Here is a 20,843-nt window from a genome sequence, read left to right as displayed (position 1 = left end):
AAAAAAAAAAAAAATGTCAAAGATAGCTCTTAAATGCCCATTGGGCAGGGTGCATGGTATTTAAAAAGTAGGACGTGTATATTTAACGTTTTTACATGTCCTGGCAGTGGAATACCTACAAAGTCATTTTTCACTGTGCCAAGGCTGGCCCTTCCATAGAAAAACAATGGGTTTCATTATACCAACTTATAGTGCTAAATTCCAGCTTCGGAGTTGCTAGACAGATTATTCATGGATCCATTTTAATAGTAATTTTTTTAATGACAAAGTCAAATATTGCCATTTTGGAAAATGCACTTTTTAAAGTTTTAATTTTCCTGCCTTAATGCGAAAGGCTTCAATGCCAGTGTCACCTCACCCCTTCCTGAACTTCAAAAGATGCCTACCTTGTCACTGACAGGTAAAGCTCACACCTAGGCCTGCCTTCCCTAGTCTAGTCAGTCTGGAACCAAACTCAGCCAGAGTAGAGGAACTGACCAGAACTCATTTAGGGGGTTGGCAAAGGCTTGCCCCCCACCCACTTGATGGAATTGGGCATAAAAGTGGGCCCGAAGACCTTTCCTCAGAACACTCCTGAACCTGTGAAGATCGGAAGAATAACTTCACCGCTGTCAGGAACCTGAAGGAAGCTTGTACCTGCTTGTCTTGAGACCAGGACCCCAGACGTGACTCCAAGTGTCAGTTGGCGGACCTCCTATTGAGCTGTAGGAACACAGCAAGCTTCCAGATACTTCTCTCCCTGCAACTGCCTAGCTGACCATCTGGACCTGGGCCTTGCTGTTGGCCTCTGTTGAAGTGGGTCTTAACCCCCAACTGGTGCACCCCCATCAGGGTCTGGACCCTTGACTGATTCACTCCTCCTGACTAAACTGCAAAACGGTGACTTAAAAATGTTTTGACAACATTTACTCCAGAGAACTGGTGGGATACTGGGACCATCGTTGAGTGGAAGACGTCGACTCACCAGTCAGATATAACTTGCTGCGTTGCCTGGCTAAAGGATTTCTGACTTCCTGAAAACTTTGTAAGTCCGAACGTAGAGGGCTTCTTTGAGACCATCAGCAAGCAGCAAGCCGTTGACGTCAAAACATACCTGGAAACAGACATCAAACTGAGTCTGCTCAGAGGTTTTCTGCTGTCATCGATGACCGTATCGGGTCCCTCTCTTCAGCAACCTGCCATTATTGAGCCCTGGTCTAGATCCAGCTTGCCCTGCTGACAACTAGTCAAACCACTTTTTCTACCAAAAAGTTTCTAAGTCAGAAGGTAAACTTTCCACTGGGATTAACCTGGTCCCTGTATCCAATCTGTGCTCCATCGCGGTCTGCCTTACCCTTTGACTTTAATCTGGTCTAACACAACCAGATAACTATGGTGAAGGTTTTGTGCTTTTTGGTGCTATTTTTATTCACACTTTAAAAATGCATTTCTCTGGTTCTGCCTATTGGATTTTTGTCATTTTGGTGTAATTTTACTTATTAAAAATGTATTCTATATTTCTAAATTGGTTTGGTATTTTTCTTGTGTTGTGTTTTCACTTCATTGCTGTTTGAGTGCTGCATAAATACTTTACAAATTGCCACTAAGTTAAGCCTGACTGCTTTTGCGTCAAGCTACCAGTTGTTAAGCACAGGTTTATTTATTAACAATGGGGGTCCACCCTGACAAGGATTGTTTTTATTATTTGATGTGGGTTCTCACCTCCTTCAGCTAATATTCCAGTTGTATACATGTGCTTCAAATCCAACTAGAAGGGTCTGACTAGTTGAGAATGGAACAAAGTACGACACACCACCTACAGAGGAACAAGAAATATGGAGTCGTATCTTGTGCTTTTATTCTACTACGTCACTAATAATGGTTTTTTTTGTTTGTTTCATTAAAAACAGCTGCTGTATGCAGCTTTCAGCAGTGTAATGTGGAATTATGTAAGATGCCAGCTGTTCCATCCAGGTACCAGACACGGTCTGCCTGTGAGTGATGGCCGAATAGATAGAAACGCCATACCCTGTCTGTCATTGTTATACGCTTGTCACAAAGAGAAAGAAAATGCGCGCCCTGCTAATACAGTATAACCAAAACCATCATTCTCTATTTTCAGCTCATCATTTATGCTGGGATTTTACCTGACCTGTTTTTTGCTGCTGACAGCGGTGGTATTTATTTCAGCTATCTACTCCTGCGTGAAGGTGAGTGATGACATCATTACCCGTGCCTTGTGTGTGCAGAGACTGGGGCCGGTATTTATTGGTGTTGAGTATAGATAGCATCAACATTGTTGTGTGCACAGCGTAGTTTCCTCATTATTTTGCAGATGCTTCACCCCGTCCCTTCCACCAGTGCATCTTATGTAGACTGCATCTGTTCACTCTATTTATTAATACCTGTCACTGGGGATTTAAGGGGAATGGAAAAACTGGGGGTCTCCCTAAGAGGCATGGCCGATGTAATTAAGGGTGTTGCTTAAAACACGTAAGCTCTGCTTTGCATAGTGTGCTACACGACTGGTATTTTGCTGTCAGGGCACCCAGATATATAATACAACAGGTAACATTACACCTACAATAAACCAGGACGATTGGCTTTCTCAATGGTTGTTAGTTGCATAAGCTAAATAAGCAACAAGTATGGCTTAGTTGTATAGAATATGGAAAATGTTTCAGTTGTGAAATTATGAGACAGTGAAAGAACTATAACGAGTCTCTTCGAAGATACATCAAAGGCAGTGAACGGTGGTATTGCTGTAGGGTTAAGATTTTTTTCCACCCTGAGGATAAGAGCAAAAATGGAGAGCCCGATACGGACCAGTCTCAGCACCTGCTTTTTGGAACTGCTTGTGCTGAGAACCGGCAGGACCCGGCCCACTTAAAGCCCTGCCCGTCACCAGGGTTTCGCCCACAACAAACTTCTCGTTGTTAAACTTCGCTTTCGCTCATAAGCAATCTGAGCTTTCTGTGTTTGCTTTATGCGCAGTCTTGACACACAACAGACCATGCGCAACAACAACCTACTCAAAAATTATACGGCAACCGAGAAAAATGCATGCCAATCACCTGGTAGGACCTGTTGATTTGAACTCGATAGTGCGTATGCAGATGACTCAAGATTGTACGGGTGCACCACTTTATATACAAGGCAATGTCCTCCGCTAGGCATGTAGACCTCAGGCAGGGCACAACTCCTAAAAAAGAAGTGGAGGGACCAACCTAGTTAAACAATATGCAAGTGATATCAGAGTGGGTGACATCACGGCGCGTGACATCACAGGAGGTGACATCATAAGAAATGACATCAGATCTTAAGCCATCACATATATCTTTAACATGTCTATCATGAGTACATTGGAGCACATTTCGAGTATACAAGGAAACACTACTGATTTAAGCTGAAGATTCACACTTTTATAAGCTACACATAAAACAATGTTGCCTTTTGTCATCATAAACTTCCTCTACCCATAGTGCTGTGCAAGAAAAAATAGTGATATTTAAATTATTACAACGTCTCCTCAGGGGTAGTAAGCACTATATAAATGCTATTTATTTTGAGTAAATAGTGGGAAAGACCAATGCATCTGACATTCTTACAGTGCATGCATATCTCCTAAACAGGGTCTGAAGAAAGTGAAAAGCTGTCTCTCTTAAGTATGTGTGAAGTGCAGCCAATGTGTGAGCCTTTGTTTCCCCTCTGCTGCATTTGCTTCTAGGTGTGAGGCTCCTGACTGCTGCCAGCCAGGAGACTCAAACAAAAGGAGGCCTGATGACCCCTGAGATTCGGCCTTCGTTATGGGCCCAGCAGGAGTCTGAACTAAGAAAGCCCCCTCCCCACCTGCACGTTGTTGCGGATCAAAAGCAGACAACAACCTGCAGGTGCTGCTGAATGTGGCCAGGGGTTTGCAAATTACACTGGGACGAATTCAGCATATTTTTCAGTTGGGACCAACTTCTTGGCAGGGTGGACGGCGTTCACCCTGTGAAAATAGTGGGTGGATGCCGTCCTCCTGCGGGTACCCTCGACTTGTGCCCTGACCTCAGGTAACTCAGGCATGTGAGTCTTTGATTGCTTGGTTAGATTATTAATGTGTATTTTAACTATGATGGATGTCTCCATAGCAGAATAAAAAGTAAAGAGCCTAGGCAGAAATTAAACAGGCTTTTGAGTAGTGTAAGAAAGTCAGGGGGAAACTTAGAATTTAGGGAAGGAGAATTCCAAAGGATTACTGTACCGCCATGCATGTGTGATGTACTCTGTGTGAGTCAGGCACACCAGATCAGGCACTCTTCTGACACACTCCATTTTCTGTGCATGAGACGGGTCAGTTACTGGACAACACGCAGGGCAGGCAAAGACAAGACTAGAAGGCTGCCGCCCTCGTCTGCAGCCTTCTGGATCTGACCCAGGGACTGCACTCACCGGAGACGACCTAAGTAAGAATCCGTAAACCTGGAGACACGTGAGCCGATAATCTCCGATGAAGCTGGCCTTGAAAATGCTTGTCCCTGTTGCTTGGTGTGCTGCCGAAGATTCATAGTGATTCGTTGTGATGCCTTTTCCTCCACTCGTCGACAAATCTTAAGTAGGCAGATTTCACACGAGAAAGGTTTGAAGTATTTATTTAGTAACTACTAATGTTGCGTCGCCACTAACACGAGCCAGAGATCAACTGCTATGTCTGGAATGCCTAGATGACATAAGGGAATTCCATGACCTAGCTACATTCTTATTTCAAGCGCTACCACAGGTAGACGAGCTAGTAAATTAACAGAGAGAGTTAGCTCAGTATGTGGAGAAACCTGGGCATGATCGGGGGTACACGGCGGTGGATGGCGTCCACCCACTTTTTTCACAGGGTGGACGCTGTCCACCCTGCCAAGACGTTGGGTCCCACTGATAAAGATGCTGAATTCGTCCTGGTGTACTCTCCAAACACCGGGACACTTTCAGCAGTGCCTGCACGTTGTTATCTGCTTTCGATTGGCAACAACGGGCAGGCGGGGATGGGGCTCTCTTATTTCTGACTCCTGCTGGCCCTTAACAAATGCCGAGTCGGAGGTTGTAATTTTTGGCAATCTCTCTCCGGAGTGGTCCCCCCTTTGGTGGCCGTCATCCATGGGCCAGCCCCCAGTCCCGGTTGACAAAGTGAGGAACCTGGGAGTCATGTTCGACAACCGTCTGAACTTCCTTCCACATGCCAACCAGATATCCTCTTCAGCCTTTCATAAACTTAGGCTCATCAAAAAAATTCTGCCCTTTTTACCTGAAAACATGGCGAAAACGCTGGTAAGCTCCCTGGTGCTCTCCACCCTAGACTATTGTAACGCGCTGTTTCTAGGGGCCCAGGAAAGAGTGCTAACAAAAATGCAGTCTATACAGAACGCGGCCGCCAGGCTCCTAGGGCGACTCCCCAAATTCCACCCGGTCTCACCCACCATGAAACAACTCCATTGGCTTCCGGTGAGGAAGAGGATTAAGTTTAAAACCTTGTGCCTGGTATATAAGGCTTTACACAACACCGCCCCAGCATTCTTCACCCAGAACCTTACTCCCTACTGTCCATCTAGAGCATTGCGCTCTTCCAGCTCCCTGGACCTGGTGTTCCCCCGAACTAAATCTGTCAACTGGGGTGACAGAAGATTCCTTGTGGCTGCTCCAAAACTTTGGAACACACTGCCTCACTCGATTAAGACCAGCACGTCCCTCTGGTCTTTCCGAAAAAACCTCAAAACTTGGCTTTTTAATCAATGATCTCCCAGTCCTCTTGTTGGCCAAAACATTGCAGTTATTTAGCGCCGAGATGCCCACGGGCCTTCGTTTCGCGCTTTACAAAATGTTTAAATAAATAAATAAATAAATGTCATCAGGCCTCCTTTTGTTCGAGTCTCATGGATGACAGCAGTCAGGAGCCTTACACCTAGAAGCAAATGCAGCAGTGGGGAAACAAAGGCTCACACCTTGTTAGAACTTCACACATACTTAAGAGAGGCAATTTTTTACTTTGTTCAGTCCCTCTTTATGAGATATGCATGCACTGTAAGAACGTCAGATGTGTTGATCTTTCCCAGTATTTGCACAAAATAAATAGCATTTATATAGTGCTTACTACCCCTGAGGAGGCGTTGTATTAATTTAAATATCACTCTTTTTTCTTTTAAAGCACTATTGCTAGAGGAAGCTTTACGCTGACAAAAGGCAACATGGTTTTATGTGTAGCATGCAAAAGTGGGAATCTTCTGTCTACATCAGGAGGGTTTGCAAGTATACTTGAAATGTGCTCAAATGTACTCATGATACACCTGCAAAACATGTATATGAGGGCCTAAAATCTGATGTCACTTCTTGTGAAGCCACTTCCTGTTTTATCACGTGTGTCTCGCGCGGTGATGTCACGCGCTGTGATGCCACTTGCTTACTGATTAACTAGGTTAGTCCCCCCACTTTTTTTTAGGACCTGTGCCCTGGGAGAAACATGGAGAGAGATTCTGTCTTAAATACAGTTAGCTAAAGGGTGGAAAAATAAACTGGTTGCTTTAAATATCTCCCTCTAAACATGTTGTATATGACTATTCATTTACAAAAACAAGGCAGAAGAAGAAAAAGTCACATTTCATTTTTGTGATTGAAAATGCCATTTAATTATGCCCTGGGCCCTGCCATGGCATGGTGGGTGAAAAAAAATGGATTCTGAAGCAGCCCTTTGTGATTGCCAGTGGCTGAGATTAATTCAAGCATTCCATCCATCATGTTGTTGTTTTTGCATTGGGCGCCCTAAGAGTGCCGGGTATGCCCAGATGTGGGTCCCGGGACACTGTGCCACTGGAACCAAGCCATACCTGACTGAAGAGCCCCAACTAGGAGGAAACTGGTCTTAGGTTGCTTGTGTTCCGATTCAGGGAGGGCCTGGCAGTTCGGGCTGGACTGTTTCCCACGAGGAGCAGGGTCAAGACTGATTTGCATAAGGCTGTGTCCAAACTGAGGTGGCATAGTGGGCGAAAAATGGTGGACTGGGATGCCGCCCGAGCGATTGCCAGTGGCTGATATTAATTCAGGCTTTCCAGCCATCACCTTGTTGTTTTCCCTACAGTAATCACATCCCTTTCTTATGTCCAGCACCGTAGGGCTCCAGCCAATCTAGCGACTATCTGAGGGTAGCAGGAGTGCCGAAGTGCTTCACCTGATCTGCCAACTGCCCTAGAACTCTCACTCAGCCTTTGTACATTACATCTGAGGTGCAGGAGCAGCCTCTGCAAATGTGGTTTCAGAAGCTGTTAACCCTTCCACTGAAATTATTTTAGTGGTATAATCAGTATTTCCAAGTTTTCAAACTCGTAGTAATGACACTAACTTGTTTTTTTTACATTGCTTCATACCTCATTTCTACCGGTAATAAGCACGGAAATTAGCAGGCCTTATTAACACTCAACTTTAATGTTACTTTCTAGCCACGGAAAGGTGAAAGACTGTGTTGGCCTTGCCGGGTATAAACCTGTAACCTAGGATCACAGCAAGCAATCATTGAACTCACTGACCCATCCTGCCTGCCAGCGCCGGACTGGCCATCTATTCCATCTGGCATTTCTCCGGGAGGCGGGAGTCATTGGAGGCCAGTTTTCAAGGGCCCAGAGATGATGCTGGCTCCTCACCTTCTCCAGCTCCCTCAATTTAACGACACAGCCACAGCTTCAAGATAGAGAGCTACAGAAAGAGGGCGCCGGGAGATCAGAGAAAGAGAAGTGAGCGAGGCTGGGAGGAGAGTGTGAGATCAATAGTGGAGAAAGGTTTCTTAATGGCTTCAATATTTTTTCCAGAGCTGCTTTTGCTTTCAAGTCGTACTGTGGAGCCAAAAGCACATCTGGCAAAAATGCCCAAACCAGCCCCAGTACCTTCCCTTTATATCTGTCTCTTTTAACTATCCATCCATCCTCTCTCTTTCTCTTCCTTTTCTTCTTCCTATCTGAACTTTTGCTCTATTTTCATCTTTTTTCTTGATTCTCCCAATACCTACTGCCCTTATGCTCGGAGATCTGGGAAAAGTGACAGAGGCAGCAGCAGCGGCCTTGTGCCTTCGAAAGCGGTGTCCAATCTCTCCAGCCCAGGAGGGAAATGCCCGATGGCGTAAAAGTCCCATAGACCCTGCCTGCTGTTTGCTCTTTTTAAAGCACCATCAGCCAGATTCATCATTCTCCCGTTTTGCGAGCCCCTAATAGCGATTCATAAGGAATCGCTATTAAGGACTTGCAAAACGGGATTCATGTAGGAATTGCAAAAAATATTGCGATTCCTACATGTTCCTTATTTGAGATTAGCAAATTGCTAATCGCAAATAAGGAATAACTCCCCATGCATTCCTATGGGCCTACAGGCCCATAGGAATGCATGGGGAGTTATTCCTCATTTGCGATTAGCAATTAGCTAATCGCAAATAAGGATGCGATTTCCAGGGTGCAGGGGTGTCCAAAGGACACCCTGTAGCACCCCTGAAATGTAATCTACATTGGTGTTGCGCACACACATGTCCAAAGGACACGTGTGTGTGTAACATGCAACTTAGAAAAATGCATTTAAATGCATTTTTCTAAGTTTTTGCTATTTACCACGAGGTCTGACCTCTCGGTAAATAGCGGCCCAAAATTGCAATTTTGCAATTTTAAAATGATTCATGAATTGCCTTTAAGGAATCTCAAATAGAGATTACTTAAATGCAATTCTTCGCAAATGTGCGAATTCTTTAATAGCGAATTTTGCATTTGGGATGATGAATCCCAAATACAAAAATTGCACTCGCAAAAGGCAAGATTCTGAGAATCTTGCCCTTTGCAAGTGCAATTTAGCTTGATGAATCAGGCTGTATGCCCTTTCGTGTTTAGTAGGGGTCTCATACTTTAGCCTATTGTCCGTGTGATTCTCTTAGCCATTGGAGTGGCATCAACAGTTTCCCACACTGTAGACAATGTTTAGTTTGGCCGACTTTGTCGAAAGGCGTCAGAAAGGCACACCTTAATTCAGGCCACATAATGCCCCAATTGTTATGATCTGGAGGGGGGAGGTGCCTCCGCTTCTTCCAGCTCTCTGTTTTCCACCCTGGCAGCTGACTAGAGCCAGTGATTAGTTCGTAAAAGGTTATTCTGAGCACTGAAGGTGAATGGAGCGTAAAGTGTCCATCTGCACATTTAAGTGTTCTGCAATTTCCATGTTGGCTATCTTATATCAGACATGCTTTTTTGCCTGAATGTACAAAGCCCATTTTCATCCCTTATTACCATCTTCCACAATCAAGTAAAGCATTACAACTAATCGTACATTTGGCAGAGAGCCATGCCCGGAGTTTTTAAGATCGTGCTTTTCATTCAATGCTCTGAACGTTGACGTGAGTGCTGGAATTGGAAAAACAATCCTCCCGGAACCCATACATTGGGAGTCAAGGTGTATCAGAGGAAACAGGTGGAGTCATGAAGGGTGGAACTTGAAAATCTGTCTGTTTTGTTCTGTCACAGATTTGACTCATAAAGTAGCATAGAGGGTTAATGTGCCGGCTCCAAAGTGCATTGTGTATCTTGCAGATCACAGGTTTTTATTTTGTGTAGGTAGGTGGGCTACTGCTTTTAACACTGAGATTGTTTTCTTACTTCCAGTTTATAAGGCAGCCCTCATATAGCACACTGATCTATTTACTGGCATCAAAGAGCTGAATGAAAATTGCAAGTCATGGGTTTAGATCCACAATGTTTTACTTCTGAATCTGTTGTTGTTCTAAGATCGCAAAGAAGGGTTCCTTTGGGGAAGTAATAAAGGGGCATATGTATCAAAAACTGTTATTGCCATTCTCAAATAGCGATTTTTAGAGAATCTCTATTTGAGAATCGCAAAACGGGATGTAATTAAAAGTTTGCAAATGTTTTGCGATTCCTTGGCATTCCTTAATTGTGATTCACAAATTGCAAGTCGCAATTAAGGAATGATTTCCCATTCATTCTTATGGGCCTAGAGGCCCATAGGAATGAATGGGAAGACATTCGCAATTTGTGAGTACCCATTAGGTACTCCCAAATTGCAAATGCAATTTCAAGGGTGCAAGGGTGTCATAAGGACACCCTGTTTCACCCCTGAAATGAGCATGTGTTCACATGTGGGGCACATACATGGGATGTATGTGCGCCACCTGGCACTTTGAAAAATGCCAAAAAGTGCATTTTTCAAAGAAATCGCAAATTACTACAAACTTGAAGTTGGTGGTAATTTGCGATTTCTTAAGGAGAAATTGCACAACTTGGGTGCTTTCTACGTCTCACGCAATTTGTGATTCCTTAAATGCATTCGCAAAATAGGGAATCGCAAATTTTGTGATTCCCTATTTTGCGAAGGCCTTTTGGGATGATACATCCCAAAAGGCATGTTCCCATTTGCAAACGGGACGATTCTGAGAATTGGCCCGTTTGCGAACGGGAAATTGGCTTCATACATATGCCCCAAAGTCGTGTTAGTACAATCACTGCTTTACATTATATATCCTGACTTTGTGTTTATCCCGACCATTCATTCTTAACACATAGACCCTCATTATGATGTCAGTCCGCCCAACATCATTGCAGGAAAGGACCCGCCAGACCAGGGATCGGCGGATCCACATTCCCAATGAGGATGTGACCACAAATAGTGCAGTCGGAAACTTCCATTTTAATGGGAGCTTGTGCAGGGGGCTGAAAACGCCCGCAGCACAAGCTCCCTTTGAAAAATGAAAGTTTGTAAACATCTTTACACCTATCATGTCAGGCAGAAAGTCTCCTACCAGCGGACAGCACAGTCAAGCATAACTGAAGAGGAAATTAGTAAAGTATTTGTGGAAAACTTCATACAGTCAAACAGTGAAAACTCGACAGAAAGAGTTAGAAAGATTGAACTTAATTTAATGAATAAAACGAGATCAAAACGGCAAAAATCCAAATAGTAGAACCGGGGTTATGAATTTTTGAAGGATAAACTATAAAATAGTGCGTAAGAGCATAAAGCTCCAACCAGGGATATCTGGTCATGCTAGACCAGGTCAACTCCAAAATGTTAGGTCAACCACGATGTAGCGCCGCCCTCAGGCTCAGATCAAGAGGCCAGCAGATTAGCCCTTGGACTCACTCTGGGGTCCTAGATTCAAGATGGGTTCTGGGTCCAGTTCTTCTTCCCCAGGCAAAGAGGGCAGCAGGCAGCAGGTAGCAGGTCAGCACAAGAAAGCAGTTCTTCCAGAGCAGAAGTCCAAAAGAGTGGCAGTCCTGCAGCAGCAGAGCAGTCTTTCTTCCTGGCAGAGTATCCACAGGTCCAGAAGTGTACTGAAGTGGTTATGTCTGAGGTCCAGTTCTTATAGTCAGTGGTTCCTTTGAAGTTGGGGAGACTTCAGAGAAGGGTCTTTGAAGTGCACAGAGTTCCCGCCTTCCTTCCCTGGCTCCAGACTCACTACAGGGAAGTATGCAGACTTTTGTTTGTAGACAGGACACAGCCTATTCAAGTGTAAGTGTGAGGCAGCGTCCAGCTCCTCCCTCCCATCCGGCCCATCAATTCACACCTAAGCTCCCATTGTGTGTGGCTGTCTAGAGGGGATGCTCAACCTAGGTCCTTTTCGTTCAAAGACCATGGATTTGACCAAGGAAGTACTCCAGGGCTCTTGTCTTAGCCCCACTTTGTTCAACATTTATGTTGCTTCCCTGGCAGACCTACTTAGGACACTAGGTTTTACACTCATCTCCTACGCTGATGATACTCAGCTTTTATTCTCGTTTAATAAATCCACTCTTAACACCCAGTCCACCTTCTAGGAAGGTATGATAACCATATCAAACTGGATGAGGAGCAATTTCCTTCAGCTTAACGTAGGGAAGACCGACATTATGCTGTTTGGAGATGCACCACTGTTGTGGTTACCAGGTTGGTGGCTGGTGGATATAGGTTACCCCCTGAACCTAAAACCATAGTCATGAACCTTGGCATACGCCTAGACCAGGCACTGACCATGAAAGAACATGTTGCCAACACTGCTGGCTCCTGTTTTCATGTGCTTGGGCTATTACAGCGAGTCTTCTCTTTTCTTCCCTTGTCCACACAGAAAACTCTCATCCAGGCATTATTACTAAGCCGCGTAGACTACTGCAACACCCTCCTGGTCTCAGCGAATAAGTCCTTGTTGAGCAGATTGCAAGTGGTCCAAAACGCCGTTACGCCCCTTGTCTCGGACACGCCACCTAGAACGGCCTCTCTTCCCCTCCTGCAACAGCTCCACTGGCTCCCGGTAAGCAAACAAATCAAGTTCAAAATGTGTTGCATTGTTCAAAAGGCTGTGAATGGCAAGGGCCCCAGCTATCTTGCAAGGACATTTAACCACTATACACCCACTAGGTCACTTGTTCAGGAATTAAATCTCTTCTCCTTGTTCCTCGGTTCAAAAAATCGTGGATGGGTGGAAAAGCTTTCTCTCACCTACCCCCTCTCTATTGGAACCAGATTCCTACTTATCTGCGGCAATGCCCTGATCACCTTCAATTCAGAAGGCTCCTCAAAACTGCATTATTTTAATTTTCCCCCCTTGTTGACCTGCTGTAACATGCCAATAGAGCAGAGATACCCCTTCGGGTCGATTCAGGCACTCTAGAAATAACTAACTAAATAAATAAAGTCAAACTGTCACCCTCCCCAGACTTGTATTAGAGACTGGCTGCAGGAACACAGGGCTAAGCGCGGGAAAATGGCAACTTTCTGAAAGTGCTGTTTTCATAATTGTGGTGATAAATTCTACTTTACCATTAAAGGGATTTGTCATTACAATTTCATAGATACTACACATGATATAACTTCCTCCTTTCAATTAGGAATTACAGCTTCTCAAATGCAATAAGGAATCCCCAATGTTTTCCTAAGAGAGGGGGAGGCCTCACAGTAGTGAAAAACGAATTTAAGAGTTTTTCCCTAACAGGACATACAAAACTTAAATGTATATGTCCTACTTTTTAAACACACTGCACCCTGCCCTCTGGGCTGTCCAGGGTCTACCCTAAGGATGACGTATGTGTATGAAAATGGAAGGTTTGGCCCTGGCAGGAGTTTTAACTTGCCAGGTTAACAAGGCAGTTTAAACTGCACATCCAGGCTCTTAAATGGCAGACATGAGACTTTTAAAGGGTACTTAGCTGGGTGGCACAATCAGTGCTACCAACCCACTAGTAATACAAAAGGGGGTGATGGACGGAGCGTTTGAGCAAATCAAACACTCACCCCCAGTCAAATGATCTGGGTTTAATCCATCACCATTCTTTAGCTCACTCCACCACCCCAGTTCAGACATGGCCATATGCAAATCAGTCTGACCCTGTGCCGCATGGTAACAGTCCAGCCCGAACTGCCAAGCCATATCTTCCCTGGACCGGAAACAAGCATCCTGGGTGCGGTTTCGGATTCATAATCCTCATCAGCCAGGCTATCTTGAATCCAGTGGCAAAGTGAGCAAGGGACTCACGTCTGAGCATACCCTGCCACACTTAGGGCGAACAAAGCAATACAAAAGGGGATGATGGACGGAGCATTTGAGCAAATCAAACACTCACCCCCAGTCAAATGATCTGGGTTTAATCCATCACCATTCCTTAGCTCACTCCCCCACCCCAGTTCAGACATGGCCATATGCAAATCAGTCTGTCCCTGTGCCTCATGGGAACAGTCCAGCCCGAACTGCCAAGCCATATCTTCCCTGGACCGGGAACAAGCACCCTGGGACCGGTTTCGGATTCATAATCCTCATCAGCCAGGCTATCTTGAATCCAGTGGCAAAGTGAGCAAGGGACTCACGTCTGAGCATACCCTGCCACATTAGGGCGAACAAAGCAATACAAAGGTGGATGATGGATGAAGCGTTTGAGCAAATCAAACACTCACCCCCATTCAAATGATCTGGGTTTAATCCATCACCATTCTTTAGCTCACTCCGCCACCCCAGTTCAGACATGGCCATATGCAAATCAGTCTGACCCTGTGCCTCATGGGAACAGTCCAGCCTGAACTGCCAAGCCATATCTTCCCTGGACCGGAAACAAGCATCCTGGGACCGGTTTCGGTTTCATAATCCTCATCAGCCAGGCTATCTTGAATCCAGTGGCAAAGTGAGCAAGGGACTCACGTCTGAGCATACCCTGCCACACTTAGGGCGAACAAAGCAATACAAAAGGGGATGATGGACGGAGCGTTTGAGCAAATCAAACACTCACCCCCAGTCAAATGATCTGGGTTTAATCCATCACCATTCTTTAGCTCACTCCGCCACCCCAGTTCAGACATGGCCATATGCAAATCAGTCTGACCCTGTGCTTCATGGGAACAGTCCAGACCGAACTGCCAAGCCATATCTTCCCTGGACCGGAAAAAAGCATCCTGGAACCGGTTTCGGATTCATAATCCTCATCAGCCAGGCTATCTTGAATCCAGTGGCAAAGTGAGCAAGGGACTCACGTCTGAGCATACCCTGCCACACTTAGGGCAAACAAAGCAATACAAAAGGGGATGATGGACGGAGCGTTTGAGCAAATCAAACACTCAACCCCAGTCAAATGATCTGGGTTTAATCCATCACCATTCTTTAGCTCACTCCGCCACCCCAGTTCAGACATGGCCATATGCAAATCAATCTGACCCTGTGCCTCATGGGAACAGTCCAGCCCGAACTGCCAAGCCATATCTTCCCTGGACCGGAAACAAGCATCCTGGGACCGGTTTCGGATTCATAATCCTCATCAGCCAGGCTATCTTGAATCCAGTGGCAAAGTGAGCAAGGGACTCACGTCTGAGCATACCCTGCCACACTTAGGGCGAACAAAGCAATACAAAAGGGGATGATGGACGGAGCGTTTGAGCAAATCAAATACTCACCCCCAGTCAAATGATCTGGGTTTAATCCATCACCATTCTTTAGCTCACTCCGCCACCCCAGTTCAGACATGGCCATATGCAAATCAGTCTGACCCTGTGCCTCATGGGAACAGTCCAGCCCGAACTGCCAAGCCATATCTTCCCTGGACCGGAAACAAGCATCCTGGGACCGGTTTCGGATTCATAATCCTCATCAGCCAGGCTATCTTGAATCCAGTGGCAGTGAGCAAGGGACTCACGTCTGAGCATACCCTGCCACACTTAGGGCGAACAAAGCAATACAAAAGGGGATGATGGACGGAGGGTTTGAGCAAATCAAACACTCACCCCCTGTCAAATGATCTGGGTTTAATCCATCACCATTCTTTAGCTCATTCCGCCACCCCAGTTCAGACATGGCCATATGCAAATCAGTCTGACCCTGTGCCTCATGGAAACAGTCCAGCCCGAACTGCCAAGCCATATTTTCCCTGGACCGGAAACAAGCATCCTGGGACCGGTTTCGGATTCATAATCCTCATCAGCCAGGCTATCTTGAATCCAGTGGCAAAGTGAGCAAGGGACTCACGTCTGAGCATACCCTGCCACACTTATGGCGAACAAAGCAATACAAAAGGGGATGATGGATGGAGCGTTTGAGCAAATCAAACACTCACCCCCAGTCAAATGATCTGGGTTTCATCCATCACCATTCTTTAGCTCACTCCGCCACCCCAGTTCAGACATGGCCATATGCAAATCAGTCTGACCCTGTGCCTCATGGGAACAGTCCAGCCTGAACTGCCAAGCCATATCTTCCCTGGACCGGAAACAAGCATCCTGGGACCGGTTTCGGATTCATAATCCTCATCAGCCAGGCTATCTTGAATCCAGTGGCAAAGTGAGCAAGTGACTCACGTCTGAGCATACCCTGCCACACTTAGGGCGAACAAAGCAATAGAATAGGGGATGATGGATGGAGCGTTTGAGCAAATCAAACACTCACCCCCAGTCAAATGATCTGGGTTTAATCCATCACAATTCTTTAGCTCACTCCGCCACCCCAGTTCAGACATGGCCATATGCAAATCAGTCTGACCCTGTGCCTCATGGGAACAGTCCAGCCCGAACTGCTAAGCCATATCTTCCCTGGACCGTAAACAAGCATCCTGGGACTGGTTTCGGATTCATAATCCTCATCAGCCAGGCTATCTTGAATCCAGTGGCAAAGTGAGCAAGGGACTCACGTCTGAGCATACCCTGCCACACTTAGGGCGAACAAAGCAATACAAAAGGGGATGATGGACGGAGCGTTTGAGCAAATCAAACACTCACCCCCAGTCAAATGATCTGGGTTTAATCCATCACCATTCTTTAGCTCACTCCGCCACCCCAGTTCAGACATGGCCATATGCAAATCAGTCTGACCCTGTGCATCATGGAAACAGTCCAGCCCGAACTGCCAAGCCATATTTTCCCTGGACCGGAAACAAGCATCCTGGGACCGGTTTCGGATTCATAATCCTCATCAGCCAGGCTATCTTGAATCCAGTGGCAAAGTGAGCAAGGGACTCACGTCTGAGCATACCCTGCCACACTTAGGGCGAACAAAGCAATACAAAAGGGGATGATGGACGGAGCGTTTGAGCAAATCAAACACTCACCCCCAGTCAAATGATCTGGGTTTCATCCATCACCATTCTTTAGCTCACTCCGCCACCCCAGTTCAGACATGGCCATATGCAAATCAGTCTGACCCTGTGCCTCATGGGAACAGTCCAGCCCGAACTGCCAAGCCATATCTTCCCTGGACCGGAAACAAGCATCCTGGGACCGGTTTCGGATTCATAATCCTCATCAGCCAGGCTATCTTGAATCCAGTGGCAAAGTGAGCAAGGGACTCACGTCTGAGCATACCCTGCCACACTTAGGGCGAACAAAGCAATAGAATAGGGGATGATGGACGGAGCGTTTGAGCAAATCAAACACTCACCCCCAGTCAAATGATCTGGGTTTAATCCATCACAATTCTTTAGCTCACTCCGCCACCCCAGTTCAGACATGGCCATATGCAAATCAGTCTGACCCTGTGCCTCATGGGAACAGTCCAGCCCGAACTGCTAAGCCATATCTTCCCTGGACCGGAAACAAGCATCCTGGGACTGGTTTCGGATTCATAATCCTCATCAGCCAGGCTATCTTGAATCCAGTGGCAAAGTGAGCAAGGGACTCACGTCTGAGCATACCTTGCCACACTTAGGGCGAACAAAGCAATACAAAAGGGGATGATGGACGGAGCGTTTGAGCAAATCAAACACTCACCCCCAGTCAAATGATCTGGGTTTAATCCATCACCATTCTTTAGCTCACTCCGCCACCCCAGTTCAGACATGGCCATATGCAAATCAGTCTGACCCTGTGCCTCATGGGAACAGTCCAGTCCGAACTGCCACGATGGACGATGGATTTAGGCCCAGGTCCTTGTACTGGGATGAATGTATGACATTGTTCTACATTCTGTCCATCAACTGTGTTTTTTGCAATTTTCACCCCGAGTGGGCTGGGGATACTCATACGTGAGTCCCAGGCTCTCCATACCACTGGAGTCAAGCTATCCAGGCTGATGAAGGCTGATAGCCAGAAACCGGTCCTTGGATGCTTGATTCCGGTCTGGGAAAGACATGGCTTGGTAGTTCGGACTGGACTGTTCCCATGAGGCACAGGGTCAGAGCTGATTTGCATATAGCCAGTGTCTAACCCAGGGTGGTGTGGAGTGCAAAAAAACGATGGATTTAGGCCCAGATCCTTGTACTGGGATGAATGTATGACATTGTTCTACATTCTGTCCATCAACTGTGTTTTTTGCAATTTTCACCCCGAGTGGGCTGGGGATGCTCAGACGTGAGTCCCAGGCTCTCCACACCACTGGAGTCAAGCTATCCAGGCTGATGAAGGCTGATAGCCAGAAACCGGTCCTTGGATGCTTGATTCCAGTCTGGGAAAGACATGGCTTGGTAGTTCGGACTGGACTGTTCCCATGAGGCACAGGGTCAGAGCTGATTTGCATATAGCCAGTGTCTACCCCAGGGTGGTGTGGAGTGCAAAAAAACGATGGATTTAGGCCCAGATCCTTGTACTGGGATGAATGTATGACATTGTTCTACATTCTGTCTATCAACTGTGTTTTTTGCAACCAACCCACTAGTAGCATTTAATTTACAGGCCATGTGCACACGCAGTACACTTTACCAGGGACTTACAAGTAAATTAAATATGCCAGTTGTGGATAAGCCAATGCTACCACTTTTTAGGGAGATAGCACGTGCACTTTAGTACTGGTTAGCAGAGGGAACCTGCTCGGAGTCCCAAAACCAACAAAAACGAATCCAGCAAAAAAAGGGGAGGAGGAAGGGAAAAAATCTGGTGGTGACCCTGCAGAAAAGGCCATTTCCAACTGTACTTATTAAGTGATAAGCTGTGTGCCATTGTTTCCATCCATTGCATTGGCATATAGGTGTTAGGCTTTAGATAGCTCTTAGCCAGGACGGTACATAAACAAAGGAAGGGCTGATGATCCTTTAAATCCAACCTTTGTTTTGGGGTGTCCTACAAGTGAAAATAAGAAACCCCCTCATTGCACCAAATGGAATACAGACAAAATGTGGGGGCTGCTTTATTATGTCCTGCCCGGTGTAGGAATATTACACCAGGAGCAATTCAGCTTGTTTCCCTGGGTCGTCCGGATCCCAGAACTGACCCAGAAATAGCTGCCGTAACTGGCATCTGGCACAATCCCCCCGGCTTTCCAGCACTGATTGACATTCTTAGCTGTAGACTTCCATTTTAGAACGGAAATTCCAGCTTCTCATGTTGTAGACCTTGAAATCAATTTCACTGACACTCTGACTTCAGCAGTTGTACGTTGTAGAGACACAGCGCATCTATATTTAAGCCTGTGTAGCAAGGTGTCCCCGGCGTCCATAGCACCTACTCTCAGGTGGTATGGAAAGTACCAATACAATATAGTTTCATCACAATCAAAACTGGTATAATAAATCTAGTGCATTTGGGATATGTTGTCATTTTGTGTTGCAAGTTCAATCTCCCTCCACTGACCTCGGTAACTCCACCATACCTGAACCACATTTTGCCAGAGGAGTGTTGTCATGAGGGTCGGCTAGCAGTGGGCAGACGTAGTAGCTAGCATTCTTGGTTCCTATAGTCTGGGAAATCCAGACAGAAAATAAACAAGACTGTAAGTGCCCAATTACCTTTCTTGGTTTCCACATCTTGCAGCAAACGAGGGGGCTGTTGGATGTTAAGGAAGGGAAAGAGGTCAACCTTTGCTATCACTGGTGGGGTCAAAGGGCGTACAATGTAAACCTGCTAAATCTGGGATTTTGACGAAGCCACATCCATGGCTGTTATTCGAAAGCTAGCAATAGATTCAGATTAATAGAGTGTGCATAAAAGGAACCTTTGCGTCCAAATGAAAGACCTTTTCCAATTCCCCTTTGAAATGCATTTAACTAAATTGAATTTTAAGTAGGCACAGACGAAATGTTTATGGAATAGCTAATTAATGTTATTTGTAGTAAAGAAAATCACATCCTTCATCACTGCCTTATATCCTCACGCTGAGCAATTTTGTACTGACGACTGATGATCCTCACACCAGCATTTTCACAGTCTGGTCAGTGCAACGTGCCATGTGCGCCTACTGAATAATAAGTACAATGGTGGAATGTGTCCCTACTGTGATATTTTCCACTAGTCAGTAAGTGAATATGGCAAACGCTGCTTCAACATTATATAGGGGCCAGAACAAGCTGTTCAGTCACTGTTGCAAGCATACCATCCAGCCCAACCAAGCTGGAAGAAATGCACTGGTGAAGGCCTTATAGGAAGCACGGTGGCCGCTCATTAGTTTTATTCAGGCCTTTCAGAGGGTTTTTCAGGCCATGGGTTAACCAACTCGAGCACAGCCCATGGCATAGAGTGAGAATCTGGTTCTATGTTAAAAAATATATCCTGCAGAGACAGGAAAACACAGTGGATCTAGCATCTGGCGCCATCTACTGGTATTAGCCATGGTTGCTGCTTCATCAAGGTTTGGGACTCTGAAAAAACAGAGGTCCCGGGGAATAATGATCTTTCAATCGTCCTACCCCCTCCTCCCCCTCCCCCACTTCACCGTCTTTTAGGCCTGATTTTGATTTTCGTTATTTCCCCTGGTGCTCACCAAAGGCCATGGGAACTAGAGGTCTAATGTGCGTTCTGTGCTTCTGCCATCTGCTTTGAGCAGACATTGCGAAGTTCATTTTTGTCGTGAAAACCTGAGATCTTCGAGGTATGCAGTTTTCCTTGGAGAGCTCTTATTTTAGATAGTAATTGATGCATCTGGGGCCCAAAACATGCGATTACATTTACATGCAACCACAGTTTAAATGTATAATTAGGAAGTCTCTCTGGCAGCAGAAATCCGAATTAGGTTTTCCACGAATCCTTCGAGGAAAGATAATTTGTAGGGATTTTATAGTGCTACATTAATAATCAATCATCCTGGCCTCACGTGGTGCACGTGTTTGCAAGATGTCTGCTCTGTTCCATTACTGGGGACTGTGTTATTAGCACAGCATAACTGGTGCCGATGGGTGCAGATGCACACATTTTTGGGGACCAAGACTTATTTTTTAACTTCAGACTTCGACCCTGAGCAAGAGAGGCAGGAAGGAAAGGAAAAAAGGAGAGATAAGAGAAAAACAGGAAAACAGTGATAAAGGCAGAAAGAAGGTTTGAAAAGAGCCTGCAAGAGTGACAGAGAGAGACAAGAAGTATGAGTGTATGATTATAGTTGGTATTAGAACATTGGAACGTTGGAAGCTCCATTGAAAACAATGGAGTACTCCGGGCTTATAATGGCTGGTATAAGCCCGGAGCTCCAACATTCCAATGTTACTTTGTTTACAGCT

General features: G+C 45.7%; 1 protein-coding gene across 1 annotated transcript in view; it reads left to right on the top strand.

The window, feature by feature from the left end:
- ADCY5 (adenylate cyclase 5) overlaps window positions 1–20,843 on the top strand; it is a 951,006-nt gene that overhangs the window by 682,765 nt on the left and 247,398 nt on the right. Inside the window, exon 10 of the mRNA XM_078682034.1 lies at window positions 2,102–2,189. Coding sequence (XP_078538160.1) covers window positions 2,102–2,189 — 88 coding nt within the window. The remainder of the gene's footprint in view (window positions 1–2,101; window positions 2,190–20,843) is intronic.

This window comes from Lissotriton helveticus, chromosome 3_1 (genome assembly GCF_964261635.1).
Source record: "Lissotriton helveticus chromosome 3_1, aLisHel1.1, whole genome shotgun sequence".
Classification (NCBI taxonomy): domain Eukaryota; kingdom Metazoa; phylum Chordata; class Amphibia; order Caudata; family Salamandridae; genus Lissotriton; species Lissotriton helveticus.
The sequence above is the reverse complement of the archived record's forward strand: the minus strand, read 5'-3'. Positions and strand labels throughout refer to the sequence as shown.